Genomic DNA, 22,701 nt, shown 5'->3' on the forward strand with positions numbered 1-22,701 from the left:
TGAATGCAACCGCATTGCCAGATTTAAAAAGTAACTTTACTGGGAAATCACACTTTGCAATAAACGACGTGGTATGCTCAGAAAAATAGGCTAGGCGATACATGTTAGCGCCATCTTGGAACCATCTAAAATCAAAAATACTATTGTAAATATTCCCTTACCTTTGATTATCTTCATCAGAAGGCACTTCCAGGAATCCCAGGTCCACAACAAATGTAGTTTTGTTCGAAAAAGTTAATAATTTATGTCCCAATAGTTCCTTCTTGTTAGCTACTCGTAATGTACTGAAGCGCGCGGGACTTGTCGTCACGAATGTGCAAAAAAATATATATTTACGTTTGTTCAAACATGTCAAACGTTGTATAACATAAATCTTTAGGGCCTTTTTCAACCAGAGCTTCAATAATATTCAAGGCGGACGATTGCATTGTCTTACTAAACGTTTCGGAACCAAAGGGTTCCCATGGGCGCCCGCGTCATAGTAGTAATGGCCCTCCCCCTGTGACCAGCTTCCCAAGCCTCTCTTTGGGTCAGTTTATACCATAGAAGACTCAAACCACTTTGTAAAGACTGTTGACATCTAGTGGAAGCCCTAGGAAGTGCTAAATGATTAATAAGTCCCTGTGTGTTTCAATGGCAAAGGTTTGAAGTGATTCCACACATCAGATTTCCACTTCCTGTTAGGATTTGTCTCAGGGTTTTGACTGCCATATGAGTTCTGTTATACTCACAGACACCATTCAAACAGTTTTAGAAACTTTGGAGTGTTTTCTATCCAAATCTACTAATTATATGCATATTCTAGTTACTGGGCAGGAGTAGTAACCAGATTAAATCGGGTACGTTTTTTTATCCGGCTGTGCATATAACTAACTTTTACTCCACTAAATGCCTAAGGAAAATAATGTACTTTTTACTCCGTTGATTTTCAATAACACCCAAAAGTACTCTTTACATTTCAAATGGTTAGCAGGACTGGGAAATGGTTACTTTAAAGAATGTGAAATGATTTATACTTTTTTATTTTAGCAATTACATTTACTTTTGATGCTTAAGTGTATTTAAAACCAAATACTTTTAGACTTTTGCTCAAGTAGTATTTTACTGTATGACTTTTACTTGAGTCATTTCTTATTAAGGTAGTTTTACCCAAGTATGAAAACTGTGTACATTTTGCACCGCTGCTTACAGAGAAGAAGTCTGAAAAGGTGTACACCAGCGCTCGCAAACAGATGCTGATCTCTTCGCTGCCCCCGGTGGTCACTCTGCACCTCAAACGCTTCCACCAGGTTAGCATATTATGCGTTATTGTACACATCTTTACGTTACAGTACATGATATATCATGTTCGTGTGAATTACGTTGTGTTCTCCTGTTTATCTAAATTGTTGTGATCATGGTGTAGGCTATTACTGTGTCTTATTGTGTGTTGATATCTTTGGGGTTGATTGCGATTTTGATTGTGTGTGTGTGTGTGTGTGTGTGTGTGTGTGTGTGTGTGTGTGTGTGTGTGTGTGTGTGTGTGAAGGCAGGGATGAACCTACGAAAAGTCAACCGTCACGTCAACTTCCCTCTCATCCTGGACCTGGCTCCGTTCTGCTCGGCATCCTGCAAGGTACTCGCTCTTCTTCGTGTGAAAACAGGGACATTATCTTTACTAAAAACATGAAATGAATATGGGTCTTTGAACACTGTTAGCTACCAATAGCTTACATGCTCCTGTTTCTGTCTGAGCTCTTGGCACTGCTCAATGTCTCATCCTGAGTGCATTCATGTATGTGTTTCTATTTGGGCAGAACCTGGTGGCGGGGGAGCGTGTGCTCTACAGCCTGTATGGCATCGTGGAACACAGCGGGTCGATGCGCGGGGGCCACTACACAGCATGCGTAAAGGTCCGCTGGCCCCAGAGGAGAACCGAGCAGCCACACCGCAGAAACATGGCAGGTAAAAAAACGGTCTCTTTCTGTCTGTCCATAAAATACACTCTATTCCTTTACCAATTTTGCCTTAAGAGTCTTATGTCAATACGTTAACATAAAAAATATATATATATATCGACCAAAGCATGGAATTGTATGATTGTAAAAAGTATGTGTCGCTTATACATACAAACGCACTTTATTTGTGTGAAGGCCTCACTCCGCGTAACCTTGAAGGCGGCATTTATGAGAGAAAAAGCACTGTAGTGTGTATATAGATGTCCAGCGTTATATAGATGTATTTTCTCCTTTCCATACTCAAGGAAAGCGCCTGCCATTCAGCGACACTCAACTATAATCAAAATGTCTTTGTGACAGTGGTCTGTGTGAGCAGTTGTCCTCGCTGGTAATTAACTAGTATAGAACTTGAGGTGACATTGTCTTGGCAGCATTGGTGAGCCACCGCAGAGAGGTCAAAGGGACCTCGGTACCCACTGTTAGAGTCTGTCTCCATCAAATGGCAACGCCGCTGTCATCCACCATCCATCTCCTCATGTCAACACATCCCTTCTTACAACGCTCATCTTTTTTTTCCCCTCTTATTTTCTTCTCACTGCTTTTCTCTTTCGCTTCAATACATGTTTTCCTCACCCTGCTGTAACCTTCCGTCAGGTAAAGGCTGAAGTACACTACACGACTTTTGCCCGGTCTGCGGGCTCTAACCATCAGAGAACCTCTCACGTTTAACAATTCAGTCAACCCAAATCGTAGTGTACACCTGGCGGCCTCCACGGTGGTACAATTAGAGAACTCGCACTTGGCGGTAATGACTGATTTACGGCCGAATATATTTTCAAATTATCCGGACACCGTAAGTGCCCTTGAGAGCCTTCAACCGCAAATTGGGTATGCAATACACTTTTACGGCTGTGGCGTTAAGTTTTACCTACGGTTTGCTCCGATTTCCTCCGATATTGAAAAATGCTCCGGGATCCTGTAGATCAGGTTAAAAACCTGTCATGTCCGCCCAGTTTAAGTTTAAAATAGACTTAGTGCAAACACTAAGAGTTTAGGGGCTTGTAAGTCAGCATTTCACTGTAAGGTCTACACCTGTTGTATTCGGCGCATGTGACTAATAACATTTGATTTGTTATAATTATGTCTAATTTGTCTAATTTGTCTTACCTACATACCGGTGTTGCTATGAACATGTCTTTACTGTGTTTCAGGTCCAAGGGAAGCAAGCAGTGCCACACAGGGTCAGTGGGTTTATGTAAGTGACACCAATGTCCATGCGGTACCAGAATCCAGGGTCCTCAACTCTCAAGCCTACCTGCTGTTCTACGAGGAGATGCTGTGACTGCCAGAGCACGGAGCTGCCCAACAATCATTGGTCTCAGGAGACAGAGGAAGAGGGAAAAAGAGAGAGAGACCTGCTTTGGGTATACCTCTCTCTAAACTTTGACTCCCAAGAGCATGAAACGAGGCATGCACTACATGATGGGATCGGTAGGCCATCAGGGACATAAAGCTACCTTGATGTATACTGGACTGCTCAGCATTGAAGGGTCACCACACTGGTCCACTTACTGAACGTCCCCATACAGTTGCTGAAAGAGAGTGAGTGAGAGAGTGGCAGAATAGTATGTTTAATTAAATGTACAAAACAAATGCTATGTTATTTATATTTTACAGCCTGCCGTGGTGAATACGAATTGTGTTTTTTGTAGATCTTGCGAATGTGTGACTATCATTAAATGGTGATTGCCAAATAGTTTTTGGTAAGAGAAATTATATAAAATTATGGCGAACATATACAAAAGACTTAAGTACCAAAAGAATGTGATCTCAAACTATTTCTGAAAGGAGAGGTCCATAATGTGGCAGGCCATCCGAGTGTGTTTCAGACAATACATTACTGTGTTGGTCGGCACTGTTTGTTTTTTTCAAATCCTAGTTCTATTAAATATGTACACTGGTGCACAAACAATCTCTAACCACACAGATACAGACACATTGTGATGTTTAACAAAGGGACATTGCTACATGTATGATTGCCAGCTCTCCGGACAATAAACAATTGTTTTCATTTCATTTGTCTTTTTATCCCATATTTTCTGCTGTAGGTAAACTGAAGGCAGTGAATGTGTTGATAAATCTTGGGATTCAAATGTGTCTCACCATTTATGATTATTGTTCTGCAAATATTTTTTGTGGGGAATGAAATGGAGATATTTTATCTGTCGATTGTTGGGAAATTGCCAAATTATTCTGGTCAAGTGAGGGATTACTGTAAGTGAAGATACAGTTGAATTTTTTTTTTCTCTCAAAACAAATAAGTACTCAGTGCCTACACTCTAGGATTATTATGCTTCTGCATGTTAAGAAATAATTACGGTGAACACATATTTGCATACAGACAGCTTGTGTGAAATGATAATGCAAAAGCATGAGAATTTGGTGTATTACCACAATACTAAACCATGTATGGATATGGTGCCACAGGGCTTTTCTTCAGGCTTTCTTTTCCTTCTGAAAATGTCAATCGATTTCAGTAAGGAACTCGGAACACCGTTGGGTTATGTGAAATCATATATATCGAAGAGAATAAATCTATTTTATGAAATGGGAAGCCAACAAGGCTCAGCTTGCCTGTTCTTATTTTGGGTGGATGTTTGAATCCTCTCCCCCCCCCCCCCCCCCCCCCCAACGGAAAGTACTTGATAGTGAACGAGTACGGCTGTTGTTTTTGCACTGGAATTTGTGTCATCCCTCTTTACTGTGTGAAGACGGTGCTGGCCATTAGTCAGGGGCTGTCACAGTGAATCCCATGGTGCCATATTCACTCTGTCGGTGGTGGCGATGTGCCATGACGGGTGCAAAGCAGTGCTGTTTGAGAAACATGTCGCGAGCTGGTGAAGAGGAGGTGGGTGTGGAATCAGGAAAAGGGCAACGTCTAAAAGCATCCCATCGTCCAACCTCCTGGTCCCGCACACTGTGACATCCCAATCACGCTGTTAAAACATTAAAGCAGAGTGTCAAGCCACCCACCAACAACACAGCACTTTTTTTTGGTTAAATGTATTTGGTCTATTTTTAAAAGCAGGGTCCCTTGCTCGGGGACATTCTCTTGAAGGATTAGATATGATTTTAATCTCAGTTAATGAAAGGGCCTGGTCCTCTTTCCTCTGTCACGGTGGTCATGGAAACCAGTGACAAGGGACCGCTGCAGTGTTCATCTCTTACAACAGTACAATACAAAGGGACAGTGCTCAGGCTCAGCTTAGCATTTAGTCACTGCCATGGAAGGCGGAAATAGAAGCGTGTCCCCTTCAAGCTTGGAAGCGTATTGCCTTCAGGACACTGGTCACATGGTACCAAGAGTTTGTTTCTGACTACCATGTTCTCTGTCAGCATCTGTGTTATCCAGCCTACAGTACATGGGTGTTTATTTTAGTCTATAGCATTTTTGTCTTGACTTGTTGCCATCTTGTGTTTCAAATGTTTATTTCAGAGGTTTTAGACAGAATCACAATACTGGACGGAATTCAATCAATTGAAGATGGGGGATTTTCGGATAGAGCCGATGTGCGCTGTCCCAGACAGTCCACCAGATGGCTGCATGCACTGGTTACAGACAGCTGTTCGCCATTGGAACTGAACAGGGCCACGTGCAGTAGGAAAACATCCATCTTTTTAATAGCCAACCACAAAAATGACAGAAATGACAGGCTACAGATCTTGACTGAGATCAATAAAAATGACTTTGTCTCGAATGCAACCAAGAGCTTAGGCCTACGGAAAGAGGGTAGACACAGATTGTATAATATGACTTCCATCTAACCTGGAGGAAAAAACAAAAAAAATACTTTCCAATGGCATTGACTCTCTCATTGATAAAGATCATGCAAATAGCCTCAATGGACATCCTGCGTCCGTCGGTGCTCACTGTGCTCTTTCTCACTCTCTTTCCCCTCTGGTCATGGTCTCTATTTGGGTGCCCTACCGAAAAAGGGAACTCAATGGGGAGGTTAAATTCTAAATGTATGTCCATCTATAATTACGATACAGATTTCTTTGTATTTGTATTTCTATACCCCCTTGTTCTCAGCTGCTTGCTAAATAAGTTCAGGACCCAAAAAATTTGAATGCAATAATTATTGATAAATTAAGTTATTTTGTATTCCTTTAATGTTCTTGCCAAGCAATGCATAATGTTTATCTTACAAATAACTGATGAAATATTGTATCAAAACCATTTCCCCTGAAAATAGATTACATTACATCGTTTAACAATATATCAAATGTTCTAATGTAATGTTTAGATGTTTCAAGTAAAATCTGTTTTAGTCCATGAGCCAGACCCCCAAATTTGGACCGTCAGGCTCACTTGAGGTGACAATGTCTCATAGTGATTTTCTTGAAGGTCTATGTCCAATGAGCTGGAAATGTGTCATAGCAGTGCAGCAATGGGAGCTTTCTGTGTGTTATCACGCTTTCTTTCATCTCTCCACTTTAAGACAATTCACTGTGTTCAAGTCTAAATGAATGAAAAGAATGAAATGAAAGAAATGTGAAAAATAATATTTTCATGTCATTCTTTAAAACGATGAGACAATTAATTGTATTTAATTTAACCTTCATTTAACTAGGCAAGTCAGTTAAGAACAAATTATTATTTACAATGATGGCCTAAAAAAAGGCCTCCTGCGGGGACGGGGGCTGGGATTAAAAATAATAGGACATAACACACAGCACGACAGGAGAGACACCACAACACTACATAAAGAGAGACCTAAAACAACAACATAGCATGGCAGCAACACATGACAACACAGCATGGTAGCGACACCACATGACAACAACATGGTAGAAACACAACATTGCAGCAGAAAAACATGGTAGCAGCACAAAACAGGGTACAAACATTATTGGGCACAGACAACAGCACAAAGGCAAGAAGGTAGAGACAACAATATATCACGCGAAGCAGCCTCAACTGTCACTAAGAGTGTCCATGATTGAGTCTTTAAATTAAGTGTTTGAGATAAAACTGTCCAGTTTGAGTATTTTTTGCAGCTCGTTCCAGTCGCTAGCTGCAGCGAACTGAAAAGATGAGCAACCCAGGGATGTGTGTACTTTGGGGACCTTTAATAGAATGTGACTGGCAGAACGGGTGTTGTATGTGGAGGATGAGGGCTGCAGTAGGTATCTCAGATAGGGGGGAGTGAGGCCTAAGAGGGTTTCATAAATAAGCATCAACCAGTGGGTCTTGCGATGGGTATACAGAGATGACCAGTTTACAGAGGAGTATAGAGTGCAGTGACGTGTCCTATAAGTAGCATTGGTGGCAAATCTGATAGGGTAAAATCTTAAATATTTTTCTACTAATATTTGACAAGGGACCGCTGCAATGGTAGTATACAAGTTATTGCTCACGTATACTACAAACAATGGTAGTATACAAGTTATTGCTCACGTATACCCCTTCATCAGATATCATTGGAAAGCTTAGATTCCCAGCTATCTATCAGACACATTTTCAGAATGTTCAGGTCAACAGAACTTTGACCTTGAGTCTAGGGTACATATCAGAATTACCTCTATAAATTGCTTTAAACAAGAATTCCTTGTTCATTTCAAAATGAGTTTCAAGTGGTTCTGAAAGTTCATGAAATTACCTTTCAAATGATATATAATTTAACCAACTTTGAAAGCCCCGGCTACAACCATTGTTTAAAAATTGCCCATATTGTGCCATTGACATTAGAATGTTAGAAGCTTAGCAATAGAATTCCATGTAGTAGGGTAGCTGTTTATGGATTGTAACTTTGGTGATATATGCAACACATTTTACACTCACAGCAAGATTTGTAGATACAGGGCCATCACAGGATTCATGCATTAGCCTTGTCAGAGCCTATCTTCTGTAGCGTATGGCAGCTCGATATACAAGTGCAATCCCTGTACAGGACACGATAGCAGGGCCTTGAACATATATTTCACATAGAAATTCAGTATCAAATCGTCACCTGTTTGGGGTCAGATACTGCTGAACATCTGAGCAAAAAAAATCCACGCCCATGTTCTCCTGGCTGGAGTGAACTCAGATGAGAATCGCACTTGTCAGTGTGGCAGTGCATCTGTGTGTGAGTGAGTGAGTATTGTCTGTAGCTTGTGAGGTGTGTAGACATATTCCCACTATTTAGGGAATAGGGTGTCATTTTGGACGCACCCAGAGATTCTTAGTCATGCACGCTTTTTAGCCCAGGACTAGAGAATATAGAACAGCCACTGTGGTCTTGAGATGACGAGGGTAGGATATGCTGTACCTGTGGAGTTTAGGTTGTTGAGCACCCTGGCAGAGTCAGCATCATCATGGAATGTTCACTACTCTTCAACTGTTGGAGAGAGAACACGCATGAAACCAATATGAGACAAAGAGGAATACAGACAAAACAAAGATTAATAAGAATGCAAACAAAGAGAAGTGGAGTATAGGTGGAAAAGAGGTGCGTGTAAACGCTTTCTCTCCTCTTCTAAGATGCTCCCTCTTTCCCACAGCTCTGTCTTCTTGTACCTATTCTCTGTTCCTCTTTTATCTACGCCATGACTTATTTTCTCCAGTGTTCATTTCAAGTGAATATGTCTTAATCAGGCCATAGGTGTGTGTGTGTGTGTGTGTGTGTGTGTGTGTGTGTGTGTGTGTGTGTGTGTGTGTGTGTGTGTGTGTGTGTGTGTGTGTGTGTGTGTGTGTGTGTGTGTGTGTGTGTGTGTGTGTGTGAAACTCACGATACAGTTCCACCACCATCTCCTCTTTATTGACCTATTCCAATCCATAGCTCTCAATGTTCATTTCATGGGAATATGTCTTCCAGTGTTGGGGAAGCTACTCTGAAAATATAGTTTACCAAGCTACCAATTACTTCACATTGAAAGAAGTTAAGCTACACTAACGCTACCCTTAAAAAAACATATTTAAAGTAGTTAGATTTAGCCTACCTATGAAAACATGAACTTTAAAATATTTACAATTACTCTACTAAATCAAATTTGGGACAAATTGTTATTTGGAAATAGCCTGTAATATGTAAGAGAAGAATGACATTATATCATTTCCGCATAATTGTGAAGTTGATTGTTTTGTCACTTTTTCATGATCTTTGGCCATGATTTACAACCAGTAGGCCCTACTTTTGACCCCATGGAGCCCAATGGTTTGTGGCGAAGTTGCCTCTGTGGCTACCAGCCAGACTACTTCCAGGTCGTAGCCATTTTGAGTGCTCGGGGGTGAAGAAGAACCAAGTCGGTGAGGTGGGAAACGCTCAACCGTGTTATGATGTTTAGTTTGTGTGCATTCTCCTGATGCAGATGTTACAGTAGATGATGTTAGCTACTGGTCTTTGAAGCATTATTCCAAACTATAGCTAGCTATTTTCTAACTTTCCAGGCCAAATCTTGAAAACAAGCAAGCTGACGATAGCTAACTGTTAGCTGGCTAACGTTAGCCAGTTGCATTTCGCACCGAGCCCGGGGAATTTGGAAAACATTGACTGAAGAAGCAGACAAGTAATGCACAATAGTTTACATAAAATTATATAACACGAGCATTTTTACCTACCTAGATATCACAAATTAAGTGCATGCAATGTAAATTAAATCCACTTGTAGCGTGAAGTGCAAACGTTCGCTAGCTAGCGCCACCCAGCAAACATCCATAGCCAGCTGAGTTAACTTAGGGGCACGAACGTTAGCTAGCTAACTCCCGCTAGCTAGCTAACTAGCTAGCCACAATTACGCAGATCTCAATTAGCTATCAAGGTTAGCAATTTAGCTTTGCCTTATTCTATTCGTTGGCTTCTGTCAATAAAAAGCATCTGCATCGATATCAAACTAACGCTACTTGTTTGATCCGAAGCCATTTGGGTGAAACGCCCAATGTAGCCAACTTTACATAACTGAGGCTACATAACTAGCTTGCTAACACATTTATTTGTATTTATTGAACCTTTTTATTTAAGTAGGCAAGTCAGTTAAGAACAAATTCTTATTTTACAATGACGTCCTACCCCGGCCATTAATCATAAGTACAGTTCGCATGGACGGTTCACATTAAGAATATCACTATTCAATTACAGTAATGTCATATCATGCTTCTGTCTCACATAGGCAGGCTACAGGCGTAGGAACTACAGGGTGAGAAATGTGGGACCAGGGTGGACAGCCCTGGCCGCAATGGCCTATGAACCAGCAGCAGTGGATGCAGTCCTTCCAGCACCAGCAAGATCCAAGTGGGTGACCTGTATGCATGGAGCACTGTACAAGTTGAAAAGATCCAAGATTGGATTGGTGTAACATTGCTTTGACCATGCAGCATGACAGCTCAATCATTGCATTATTTACAATTTTACAAAATGACACCCCAAGCAACGCTTCTCTTGTCTCTCTGTGTGGTGCAGGCCAAGTGGACTGGGCAGCACTGGCCCAGGCCTGGATTGCTCAGAAAGAGTCTACAGGCCCTACAGTAGACCAGCAGAACATTCATGCTAATGGACAGGACATCCCTGGCATGGATCCTGTGATGCCCAATAACCATGGCTCCTTCCAGGGCGATGCCAATTTTGGCCGAATGTGGCAACCTGGTAAAGTCTTGGCATAATTTTCTGGGGATGGAGAATATATGCTTGCTATACTCGGTCTGTACATCATTTGTCTTTACATCTCAGGGATGGTGTGATGTCACCGATGTACTCCAACGAACATGTTATGGGAGAATTTCACATCCACCACGTTAACATAGCTCTGCCCCAATGAACTTAGTTCCCCTGCAGTCCAGTAGTTTAATTTTAGAATAGCATGACTGCAACTGTACGTTTTTGATTTTTGAATGGTTTCTAGTAAGACAAGCTGTTTGGTGGGCTTAAAGAGATCCTAATAAACAATAACAATGTACATATTGTTTACAGAATGGGGGATGCACGGTCAGCCTCCTCCTCCTCCTCCCATAGACCAGGTGTGGATCCCCCCAGGAACAGGACCTATGGATGTGGTGGCTCCCTCTGAGGACAGCAACAGCCAGGACAGTCTGGAGTTCTCTGAAGGCCACCACAGGGTCTACCCCCAGAATAGCCACAGCTTCGGGGGTCAGCCCGACAACTACGCCATGAACCCAATGGCCATAAACCAGTTTGATTATCAGGTACACACCACAGAGTTACATTAGAGTTCCATGGCTGCTGTTGTATAGGGTCTCTCTGTCATTCAACTAGTTTGGATGGTCCTCATTTCTCATTTTCTCTCTCTGTAGCACGGGGCGGTTGCTACCTACGGCCCCACACCCACAGGGTTCCACCCTCCATACTGGCAGCAGGGTCCCCCACAGAACAGACGGGACAGGCCCCCTGGCTTTAGGGACCGCCAGAGATCCCCCATCCAGATCCCCAAACAAGATGCTCCTGCTGCTGCCCTCGGTGAGCATCTTCACCAACACCTTGGTACAAAAACGTCCTCATTAAATGGGTGGTGTTCAGGATTTCATCCCTGGACACTTACTGCTGTCAGAGAGGCAGAGGCTTGCTTCAACTCTCTTGCCTTAAAATACGCACAACATCCAAAATGTTGTATCTCACCATGTTTTGTGTCTGTGTTGATCTCAACTTTTCTCAATTAGCTTTCCCAGGCACGCAGGAAAACAGACACACACACACAGCATCCAATGACCTGGCTCTCCTCTCAGACGCTGTGAAGAGGCGCACCCTGCCGGCCTGGATCCGAGAGGGCCTGGAGAAGATGGACAGGGAGAAACAGAAGAAGCTGGAGAAGGAGCGCATGGAGAAACAGCGTGCCGAAATGGCTAAAGATGAAGACAAAGAGAGCGACGCTGTGGACGAGGGAGGCGATGGGCCTCGTTTACCCCGCAAGAGTAAATTTGTAAGCATCAATCACTTTTTGTTTCCATGGCGTCATGAATATCATTAACCTTATCAACAATGGGTTGAAAAATCCCCCAAATTTCATTATATTCCTGTAAAACTGTGACACTAGTGAGCTTTCACGAGGTCCTGTTGTCGTATCTTTGTATATCTGACCTACCACCCCTTTCCCTCCCCTGTAACAGGACAGTGATGATGAAGAGGGTGATGAAGATGAGGACCGGGTCCTGACCAGGAAGCAGGAGCTGGCCAGCAGGAGCCCGTCACCTCCCCCGGAGGACCAGAGCGAACCAGAGATGACTGAGGAGGAGAGAGAGTTCCAGCTGGTCAGTTTTTGCTTACAGCTACCATTCTGACACGTTGGGGTGGGTGTAGGGCTGGGCGATATATCGAATTCTTGCACGAGATTCTAAATGCCTGTATCGCAAGAATCAACTTTTTTTAATGAGCGTTTGTTGGCTTGTAGGCTCGTGTCTTCTTTTTTTGTTTCGTCTCTTTTGCTCCTTCTGTGTTGTGTGCACCTTCCCATTTATACCAGATATCTGTATATAATGAGGAGATGCTCATGTCTCCTCCCTAACAATGGGAATCGTCCCAAAGGCGGGAAGGCAGGCGACCAAGCTTATGTCCATAGAAACGCATTGGGCTAAAATTGGATTGATTTTGGCGAGAGCGAAACCTCTATATATATATATATATATAAACATCCTATCCAAGATTGCAAAAAATTGCCCTCTTAACAAACAAATGATTATCATTAACTCATGTCAGACTTTTCTCCGTTTTTCTCCGAAGATGATTGTGACTAAAACTCTGCTGACGGAGATCCTGCTGGAGGTCACCAACGAAGAGATCCAAACTGTGGCGAAAGAGACGCACCGGAAAGCCACCAAAGGTCTGCTTACCCCCGTCTCCTCGAGCCCACGCATCATCTGTGCCTGTCACAAAGACATCATGTTTAAGCCTGTTTTATATAGTCTGAAAACGTCACTCAATTCATCTCCATAAGTTAGGGTAATTGACTGGCAAACTTGGAGTATTTTCAAAATGTGATCATATGCATCTTCAACCATTCTCTGCTAATGCAACGGAAGAAAAAGAAAATGTCCCTGGTAAAGACAGCCGAGCAGCTGGTGTATTTAAAACAAAACAACAGTAACCTAAACTGTTTTCCCTGGTTCTTGCTCCTGAAGGTCCTCCTGAATGACTGTTTCTGAACTTTATAACAAACGCTCACCTATAGATCAGATTCAAGTGACTAGTCCCCGTTTATCTGACACTAGTGCATTAGTACAGAGTGGTTCTTATCCCCTATTCCAACTGTCTTGACTTTGAATGTGTGTGACAGACGTTGTTTGTTAACCCCTTCTCTTCTCTCCGTTTTTTGTCATTATTATTTTTTATTTTTTTTTGTTTGTTGCCAAAGACCGCTCTTGTGAATAGTGCATTATCTGTGCCCCCTTCTCTAGAGACTTCTCTATGGTGGCTGTCTCTATGGTGGCTCTATGTGTTTTAACATGTTGTTCCTGTTGTTGATGTGAATCAAAGCGCCTGCCAAACAGCTGGCACAGTCAAGTGCACTGACTTCTCTGATCGGCATTGGTGAGTTCCCCTTCTTTTCTTCCAGGCGGGGGGGTTTGGGGGGGGGGGGGGGGGTGTTGCTGGGTAAGAATCAGAGCTCTAACCCCTGTCCCCTCACTGCTTTAGTAGCTCAGAAGAGTGACTGAGGCAGCCGAAGGGAAGGGTCCACCTCACAGCTAGGGTTGCAAAATTCCCCAAACATTACCAAAAATATTTGTTATTTATTTTTTTATTCCGGTTGGAAGGGAATCCTCCAACCTGGAATTCTCCCGGGATTTCTGATAAAACTGGGAATTTGGGGAATGTTTCTGAAATTTTGCAGTCCTTCACAGCACAGTTTGAGTGTCTTAGCCTTAGATTTACAAAGTATTTTCTTATCAGAACACTAAAGAGCATGCCATCTCACAGTAAGTGGGGTGTCAGTGGGTTTCTAGTGTGGAGTTCAGTTGAAAACAGACACAGTAGACTCGTCTTTGATGGGAAGCTTGGTTGGGTGTATGGCTAGTTGCTGCGGTCTTGCTCAAAAAGCTGGGGGCTCTGTTGTGGCAGGTGGACTTGGCGACTATGGCTCGGACCTGAGTGAGGACGAGGAGGAGCACAGCGCCCAGGCATCCGAGTCCTCCGACACGGACGAGGAGGAGCTGCACCACCGTATCCGGGAGAAGATAGACGCCTTCCGACGTAAGGAGAGGGAGCTGCAGGAGAGACAAGCGCAGGAGGCGCAACACGCACGTGGTGAGGGAACTAAAGGCAATATCAATAAGCAGTGGTGACGTTGTCTTTGAGTTTAACATATATGTTTTGTTTTCTGTCTGTCTTCCAGAAGAGATGGCATTGGACAGAGTGAGCAGAGAGAGGGTGGATTATGACGAGGGTCAGTTAGAGAGCCTCCACAAACAGGAAGTGAGAGAGAGGGAGGCGGAACCCACAGCAGAGAGACGCAAGTCCCGCAGTGAGCCTGAGGTTAGCAACGAGGTCAGGCAGGTGGGTCGGGGTAAGGAGCGTGGCATAGTGCGGGGCACCAGCGGTTCCCCCAGCAACGGACGCAGCAGCAGCTCCCACTCCAGCTCCAGCAGTGCCAGCAGCCAATCGTCTTCCTTCTCCTCATCATCCTCAGCCTCCTCACGCTCCTCTTCGCGCTCTTCCTCTCCCCGGAGGAAGAGGAGGCGCAGCCGCTCCTCCTCGCACAGGGCCCGCGTTGGCGGCCGGCGCAGCCACAGTCGCGGCTCCCACAGACGTCACGGGGAGCGCAGCGGCGACAAGGCCCGGGAGAGGAGGAAGAGCAGTCGGAACCACAGCGCAGAGCGCTCTGCCCGCCACCGGAACCGCAGCCACTCTCGAGAGCGAAGGGTCAGCAGGGGAGGCAAGAGCAGGTCTAAGGACAGGGCCAGCCGCAGCAAGAGCAGGGACAAGGAGAGGGACAGAGACAGGAAGAGGAGCAGGGAGCGCAGGGACAGTCACAGCCGCAGCAAGAGCAGGGACAAGGAGCGGGACAGGAAGAGGAGCAGGGAGCGCAGGGACAGCCGCAGCAAGAGCAGGGACAAGGAGAGGGACAGAGACAGGAAGAGGAGCAGGGAGCGCAGGGACAGCCGCAGCAGCAAGCACAAGCAGAAAGCCTCCAGCAAGGACAGGGACAGGAAGAAAGACCGTAGCGGCAGCCATGACAAGAAGGAGAAAGAGAAGAAGAAGGAGAAGGAGAAAGAGGCAGATAGGAAGAAGGAGAGGCAGAAAGCCAAAGAGCGGGAAAGGGAGAAAGGGAAGGAAAAGGAGAGGGGCAAGGAGAAAGAGAGGGATAGGGAGGTGAGCTCTGTGGTGGCGGAGGAGAGCAACGGAAAATCCAAGAAAAGGAAAGAGAGCAGCGATCACACAGACCCTCAGGGTGACAAGCACTCCCGTCAGGAGAGCAAGGCTAGCAAGAAGGGCTCCGCCAAATCTAGCAAGAGGTACTCCGACTCGGAGTCGAGCAGGTCCCAAACCCCCGAGCTTAGCAAGGAAAAGAAGTCTAAGAAATCCAAACGTAGTCGCTCAAGATCAACGGAAAAATCTCACAAGTCTGGTAAGAAGGCAAGCCGCAAAAACAAGTCTAAGTCACGATCAAGGTAGTATTCCATTTTTTACCATTTCTTTTTCTGTTGTATCATGTTGTTTCTGTTGTGTGCGTGTCATGTTGGAGGCGGACTGCCCAGTAGTATTTTTGTTGCACAACTTTCCTTGTTCTCTGTCAGGGCTCAAGGCTACCTCACAAAGAGAAGTAATTAAATATTTTTGTGATGTGTTAAAAAAAAAAGGAACCATTTGTAGCCGTGTTTCTGTTCCTCACTGTCTCCACAGTGCCCCCTGTTGGGCATGTGCAGCATATCTATCTATTTTAGTGCCTTGTGTGAATGCAGTAACTGTTCTTCCCAAAGGAGAGTGACCAAGTTCATTCAGAAATCAATGCAATATATTGTCCTCATGATGAGCTGATGTTAACAGGGCCCCAGTGAGCGTGTGACTGTTTCTTTGGCATGTGTGTCATTTTGCATGAGTGTGTGTGTGTGTGTGTGTGTGTGTGTGTGAGTGGTGCAGCACCATTAATGTTCCCCTTTGCATCTGTTTCAGGTCCACGTCTCCCGCCAGGCGTAGGCGTTGAGGAGCACAGGGCTCCCTGATCTGTGCACTTTACTTTTAAATTCCATGAGTTTAACAGGCTTGTCTCATTATAGAGGCAACGGTGTAGGTGAACTCTCCACTCCCCCTCCCAACCTTCTATCTTTGTAAATATGTTATTTTTAAGGGCAAGTCGGCAAACAGGACATTTTGAATGCTAGGTTTTTGCCTTCTATCATGCAAAGCTCGGAGGCTTTGTTGTCAGTAGAATCTTGGAAAGATGTGTCATTTTAAAAAGCTTAACAGGATAAACGTATTAATGTAAATTGTTGAATAAAACTGAAATGATCCCTTGTTCTGAGTATTTTCTTTATTTTGGGGGGGGGGGGGGGGGGGGTCATTAAACCTGCAGTAATTTGGATTGAGTGCAATTGATAACATGCCATTATTAATTGTATTTAATTCATATTGATCATTTTGAATGGTCTTTTAGAAATTCTAAAGGCAAACAGGAACGTTTTGTTAGTTTAGCTATATGAACACTACACATTCATATTTTATAAATACTGAACAAAATAAAAATGCAACATATAAAGTGTTGGTCCCATGTTTCATGAGTTGAAATAAAAGTTTATTTCTCTCATCTTGTCCACAAATTTGTTTACATCCTTGTTAGAGAGCATTTCTCCTTGGCCAAGATAATTAATCCGCCTGATCGGTGTAGCATATCTAGAAGCTGATTAAACAGAATGATCTTTACACAGGTGCACCTTGTGCTGGGTACTGTGAAAGGCCACTCTTAAGTGTGCAGTTATGTCACAGATGTCTACATTTTGAGGGAGTGTGCGATTAACATGCTGACTGCAGGAATGTCCACCAGAGCTGTTGCCAGAGAATGTAATGTTAATTTTTCTACCATAAGCCACCTCCAATGCCGTTTTAGACAATTCGGCAGTACAACCAACCGGCCTCACAACTGCAGACCACGTGTAACCACACAAACCTCCACATCTGGTTTCTTCACCTGTGAGACAGCTGATGAAACAGGAGTATTTCTGTCTGTAATAAAGCCCTTTTGCATATGCCCTCCCAGGTCCACACATGGCTGCGCCCCTGCCCAGTCATGTGAAGTTTAGATTAGGGCCTAATTTATTTCAATTGACTGATTTCCTTATATGAACTGTAACTCAATAAAATAGTTGAAATTATTGCATGTTGCGTTTATATTTTTGTTCAGTACATATTACTGGCACAATTTCAGTTTTATGTTATGTATGAGAGATAGAATAATGCAGTACACAAGACTGTTATATTAGCCCGAAGGCCGACAGATGGGGATATTGAGTCGTTTAATCTTACCGTCCAAAGGGAACGTATGCAGCCGGCTATACGTGTGGACCGACCAGTTCATACATGAATCTTTCTCCATTCAGCTGAAACAAGATGAAACAACTATAGCCATCTGTAGGTGTTTGATTTAGTGTTATACACTACACCTGCTCGTTGAACATCTCATTCCAAAATCATGGCCATTAATATGGAGTTGGTCCCCCCTTTGCTGCGATATGCAAAGGCTTTCCATTAGACGTTGGAGCATCCAGCCGAAGCTTGGCATTGTGCATGGTGATCTGCTGACCACACTGCCTGAGGGTTGCAAAATAAATGTACACAAATTATTCAATCATTGCACCCACACTGCTTACACGCGGACGAGCGGTGGCTTTCTGCACTCGGCGGACCCGCTTTGCTGGGGAGCCGTTGTTATAGTGATGGGCATTCCGGCTCCCAAACGGCTCTTTAAAAAAAACATGTTTTGTATTTTTTCAAGTCGAACAGTTTGCGATAGTTTGACTATGATTGGTGTTAAAACAATTCTAATTAAATAATTAAATGAAATCATACTATACCTTAACCACAATGTATAACAAAAATGTATTGTTTTTTTATGAAAAATAATTCTATTAAACATCTGCATTTAAAGTATAACTTTTTAATGTAGTCGTGGCCAAAAGTTTTGAGAATGGCACAAATATTAATTTTCACAAAGTCTGCTGCCTCAGTTTGTATGATGGCAATTTGCATGTACTCCAGAATGTTATGAAGAGTGATCAGATGAATTGCAATTCATTGCAAAGTCCCTCTTTGCCATGCAAATGAACTGAATCTCCCAAAAACATTTCCACTGCTGTCACGTCCTGACCAGTTTAGATATTATTTGTATTGTAGTTTGGTCAGGACGTGGCAGAGGGTATTTGTTTTGGTTGGTTCGGGGTGGTTGGTTGTGTTTAGGGTGTGTGATTTGTTAGTTCTGGGTGTTGGGTATGTTCTAGGTTGTATTTTCTACGTTCTGTCTAGTTTAGATTTTCTATGTTTAGGTTTGGGTGTGGACTCTCAATTGGAGGCAGGTGTTTCTATTTTCCTCTGATTGAGAGTCCTATATATAGGTATGTGTTTGGGGTTGTTAATTGTGGGTTGTTGTATTTTGCACTGCTGTGAAACTGTCGTTCTTGTGTGTGCACATTTAATTAATAAAATATAATGATGAACATGCAACCCGCTGCACCTTGGTCCTCTCTCTCCTACGACAGCCGTTACAACTGAATTTCAGCCCTGCCACAAAAGGACCAGCTGACACCATGTCAGTGATTCTCTCATTAACAGAGGTGTGAGTGTTGACGAGGACAAGGCTGGAGATCACTCTGTCATGCTGATTGAGTTCGAATAACAGATTAGAAGCTTCAAAAGGAGGGTGGTGCTTGGAATCATTGTTCTTCCTCTGTCAAACATGGTTACTTTTAAGGAAACACGTGCTGTCATCATTGCTTTGCACAAAAAGGGCTTCACAGGCAAGGATATTGCTGCCAGTAAGATTGCACCTAAATCAACCATTTATCGGATCACCAAGAACTTCAAGGGAGAGCGGTTCAATTGTTGTGAAGAAGGCTTCAGGGCGCCCAAGAAAGTCCATCACGCGCCAGGACCGTCTCAAAAAGTTGATTCAGCTGTGGGATCGGGGCACCACCAGTACAGAGCTTGCTCAGGAATGGCAGCAGGCAGGTGTGAGTGCATCTGCACGCACAGTGAGGCGAAGACTTTTGGAGGATGGCCTGGTGTCAAGAAGGGCAGCGAAGAAGCCACTTCTCTCCAGGAAAAACATCAGGGACAGACTGATATTCTGCAAAAGGTACAGGGTTTGGACTGCTGAGGACTGGGGCAAAGTCATTTTCTCCGATGAATCCCCTTTCCGATTGTTTGGGGCATCCGGGAAAAAAGCTTGTCCAGAGAAGACATGGTGAGCGCTACCATCAGTCCTGTGTCATGCCAACTGTAAAGCATCCTGAGACCATTCGTGTGTGGGGTTGCTTCTCAGCCAAGGGAGTGGGCTCACTCACAATTTTGCCTAAGAACACAGCCATGAATAAAGAATGGTACCAACACATCCTCCGAGAGCAACTTCTCCTAACCATCCAGGAACAGTTTGATGACGAACAATGCCTTTTCCAACATGATGGGAGCACCTTGCCATAAGGCAAAAGTGATAACTAAGTGGCTCAGGGAACAAAACATTGATATTTTGGGTCCATGGCCAGGAAACTCCCCAGACCTTAATCACATTGAGAACTTGTGGTCAATCCTCAAGAGGCGGGTGGACAAACAAAACCCACAAATTCTGACAAACTCCAAGCATTGATTATGCAAGAATGGACTGCCATCAGTCAGGATGTTAATTGACAGCATGCCAGGGCGGATTGCAGAAGTCTTGAAAAAGAAGGGTCAACACCGCAAATATTGACTCTTTGCATCAATTTAATGTATTTGTCAATAAAAGCCTTTGACACTTGTAATTATACTTCAGTATTCCATAGTAACATCTGACAAAAATATCTAGACACTGAAGCAGCAAACTTTGTGGAAATTAATATTTGTGTCATTCTCAAAACTTTTGGCCACAACTGTATATAAACACAGTGCATATAAATCGAACCGTTCAAAACTAATACAATCTGAACAGCATAATAGAATATTGCACCATATCAAAGAAAAAGAAATAACAATTTGAAAAACTGCAGCATCGCACAAATTGAAATAAATGTAAAAAAGGATGCTATTACACATGTGCATTTAAAGTATAACTTTTTAATGTATATAAATGTAATAATTCAAAACGAATACAATCTGAACAACATAATAATAGAATATTGCACCATATCAAAGAAAAATAAATAACAATGTGCACAACTGCAGCATCCCACTTAAAACATTAAACTGGTCCCTCATTTCTCTCTCTTTATTGCCATGTTATAACCAGCAGCACACAGCATGTGGCCACTATGCAGAGTCTCCCTGTCATGACTTTAGTAAGCCGTGGGTAGACAGAAGCATTGTTCTTCCACCAGCTCAGAGGATCTGCAGATCTATTTGGAGGAGGGGCTCCTCTAAATAGAATCAGACCTCCATTATGGCATCTGCTGAGGGATTCCTTCGTGCTGCATCCCCAGTTGTTCTCTCGTCAAACAGCATCCAAACAGCAGACGTTTGTGGCACTACTGCTGGTGCTTCTGCTCCATCTGATCCCTCTTCTTTCTGTTGCCCTGGTGCCTGAGCCAGCTGACTGCTGGGGCTGTCCCTCCCTGCTGCTGAGGTTATTCTTTGAAGAGCCTCCTCAATCGGTCTGGCATCACTGAAGGCTAACTTCTTAAATCTGTGGTCAAGTGCAGTGGTTTCTGATAGCATGTGATTATATTCCATTCTGTGGAACTTTCTGTCCATTGATGAACAAAGGGTGTCCATCAACTCTGTCACATGTCCTGTGGTTACATTTGCTTCCCTCTGTTGGCTGGCTGTGATTCGCTGCAGACCCTTACACAGGAGTATCATTTTTGAGGCTGTCACATAGCTGAAAAGAGAGAACAGTAACTTATTAGTTCAGGTTCATATTTTGTCTACTGATACTACATTCTCATCTACTGCTCATATACATATATAATACTGGATTAAATAATGATGTAGTAATAACTGCTTACTGTACCTCTCTCCACTGATCTCCACAGTGACCTGCTCAAAGGGTTCCAGGACTCTGCACACCTCCTCCACCACCTCCCATTCCTCTTGGGTCAGAGAATCAACAGGTGCATTGACAATGCCCAGGGAAGAGATGATGGCATCCTTGGACTCAAGAAACCACTTCAACATATAAAATGTTGAATTCCACCTTGTAGTGCAATCTTGTAAGGCCTCAGCTCAGGCATCCCCATCTGGCGTTGTGTAGACTTTAGTTTTTCAGCACTTACTGTGCTCCTGTGGAAGTATTCCACAGCTGCTTTCGCTTTGTCCATAGTGGACTTCATCACCTTCAGAGCATCTCTTACAATCAGGTTGATTGGCAAGACATGGATGATGGGTCCTTTTTAAAATGTTCATGGCTTTGATTAAGTTAGCTGCATTGTCGCTAACACAACAGACCACTTTTCCATCTACTTGCCATTCTCTGGCCATTCTCAACAGTTCCTCTGCCAAGTTCTCTGAGGTGTGTCTGTCGCTGAACTCAAAGCAGTCCAGAAGACAGCTAGACATCGAGAAATCTTCAGTGAAGTGACATGTAACCGACATGTAAGAAGCTGTTACCCTTGATGTACAGCATTCAGTGATAAGGCAAACTGCAGTAGCTTTTTGGACACTTTCCCTCACTGAAGCCAGTGTGCTCTTGTACAGTTGTGGAATAAATGGTTTTGAAAGGGTTTCCTGCTTGGAATTGTGTACACTGAATTTAGACTATTGCTATAATTTCTAAAACCTCTGTTCTCCACGATCGAAAATGGCTGGAAATTGGTGACAATCCTTTTAGCCAATGCAATATCATTTTGGCCTTGTTTTGCTACAGACATTGGCATAAACTGGTCTATAGAAGACTGCGTTGCTGTGGGTCGCGGAGTAGGCCTACTTGACTGAGTGGGTACATCTCCACGTGTGGAGGTGCTGGCTCCACCACTATCACTAGCAGGCCTACTTGACTGAGTGGGTACATCTCCACGTGTGGAGGTGCTGGCTCTACCACTATCACTAGCAGGCCCGCTAGTTTCTCAAAGCTCCGCTACAGCTAGCTTCACAGTTGGGTGCACAGTTCTCATATGCCGGTGTAGGTTGTGCGTAGAACAACCTTTATATGAGATTTTGTTTTGGCAAATTCTACACTGTGCCCTAACATTGTCTACATTATTAAAATGCATCCAAATGCTACTGTGCTTCCGACTCATTTTCCAGCTGTTGTTTTCACAGTTGTCCTTCGTCTCTCTCCTCGGCTGCTAAGTGTGTGACTGTGAGTGAGTTGGCTCGGCCCTCCCTCATGCATCGTTGGTTCATTGGTTGACACTGCGTGTCTGATTGACAGGAACAACAGGTGAGGCTGTTCGTCTGAGCAGACAGTCAGAACGAATGTGTGTGCGCTTGAGCATTTAGGCCTATATTATTATTTAATTTGTATTTTTTTCTTTTATTTTTTCGTTCTTTAAATTAGTTAATTCTATTCATTTAAATATTTTGATTATTCAGATCTTAATTTTTAAAAATGTTTATAAATAGATTTGTCTCTTCTGATATCCCAACGTTCACCTTCGCGAACGACCCATCAGAAGTTGATAATAACAGCACTTACAGTTGACCAGAGCAGCTCTAGCAGGGCA

The 22,701-nt window shown here is 43.5% G+C and overlaps 2 protein-coding genes across 9 annotated transcripts in view; both read left to right on the plus strand.

Annotated features, from left to right (window-relative positions):
- LOC115177388 (ubiquitin carboxyl-terminal hydrolase 45-like) overlaps positions 1-4,556 on the plus strand; it is a 50,541-nt gene extending 45,985 nt beyond the window's left edge. Inside the window, exons 15-18 of the mRNA XM_029738113.1 lie at positions 1,192-1,289; positions 1,529-1,615; positions 1,797-1,944; positions 3,149-4,556. Coding sequence (XP_029593973.1) covers positions 1,192-1,289; positions 1,529-1,615; positions 1,797-1,944; positions 3,149-3,279 — 464 coding nt within the window. The 3' untranslated portion in view covers positions 3,280-4,556. The remainder of the gene's footprint in view (positions 1-1,191; positions 1,290-1,528; positions 1,616-1,796; positions 1,945-3,148) is intronic.
- A 4,579-nt stretch (positions 4,557-9,135) lies between these two features.
- pnisr (PNN-interacting serine/arginine-rich protein) lies at positions 9,136-16,375 on the plus strand. Of its 8 annotated transcripts, none has more exons than XM_029738121.1 (13): positions 9,144-9,228; positions 9,370-9,488; positions 10,089-10,210; positions 10,379-10,561; positions 10,886-11,118; positions 11,227-11,389; positions 11,590-11,849; positions 12,037-12,177; positions 12,647-12,746; positions 13,400-13,453; positions 13,982-14,167; positions 14,256-15,531; positions 16,034-16,375. In XM_029738121.1, exons 3-13 carry the CDS (start codon positions 10,123-10,125, stop codon positions 16,062-16,064), a joined length of 2,715 nt encoding a protein of 904 aa, XP_029593981.1. In that variant the 5' UTR covers positions 9,144-9,228; positions 9,370-9,488; positions 10,089-10,122; the 3' UTR covers positions 16,065-16,375. The 8 variants fall into 8 exon arrangements, with proteins under 8 accessions (XP_029593982.1, XP_029593981.1, XP_029593983.1 ...); XM_029738120.1 differs by having other exon boundaries at positions 9,161-9,233; XM_029738125.1 differs by having other exon boundaries at positions 9,185-9,488; positions 14,256-14,917; positions 14,978-15,531.
- The last annotated feature ends 6,326 nt before the right edge of the window (positions 16,376-22,701 follow it).

Source organism: Salmo trutta, chromosome 37, assembly GCF_901001165.1.
Source record: "Salmo trutta chromosome 37, fSalTru1.1, whole genome shotgun sequence".
Lineage (NCBI taxonomy): Eukaryota > Metazoa > Chordata > Actinopteri > Salmoniformes > Salmonidae > Salmo > Salmo trutta.

Bases quoted from the DNA above. Each gene is read 5' to 3' on its own strand.
- pnisr (XM_029738122.1), top strand. From the start codon at position 10,123: ATGTGGGACCAGGGTGGACAGCCCTGGCCGCAATGGCCTATGAACCAG. The intron at 10,211-10,378 runs GTGGGTGACCTG...TGTGTGGTGCAG, and splicing joins CCAGCACCAGCAAGATCCAA to GCCAAGTGGACTGGGCAGCA. The intron at 12,178-12,646 runs GTCAGTTTTTGC...TTTTCTCCGAAG, and splicing joins AGGAGAGAGAGTTCCAGCTG to ATGATTGTGACTAAAACTCT.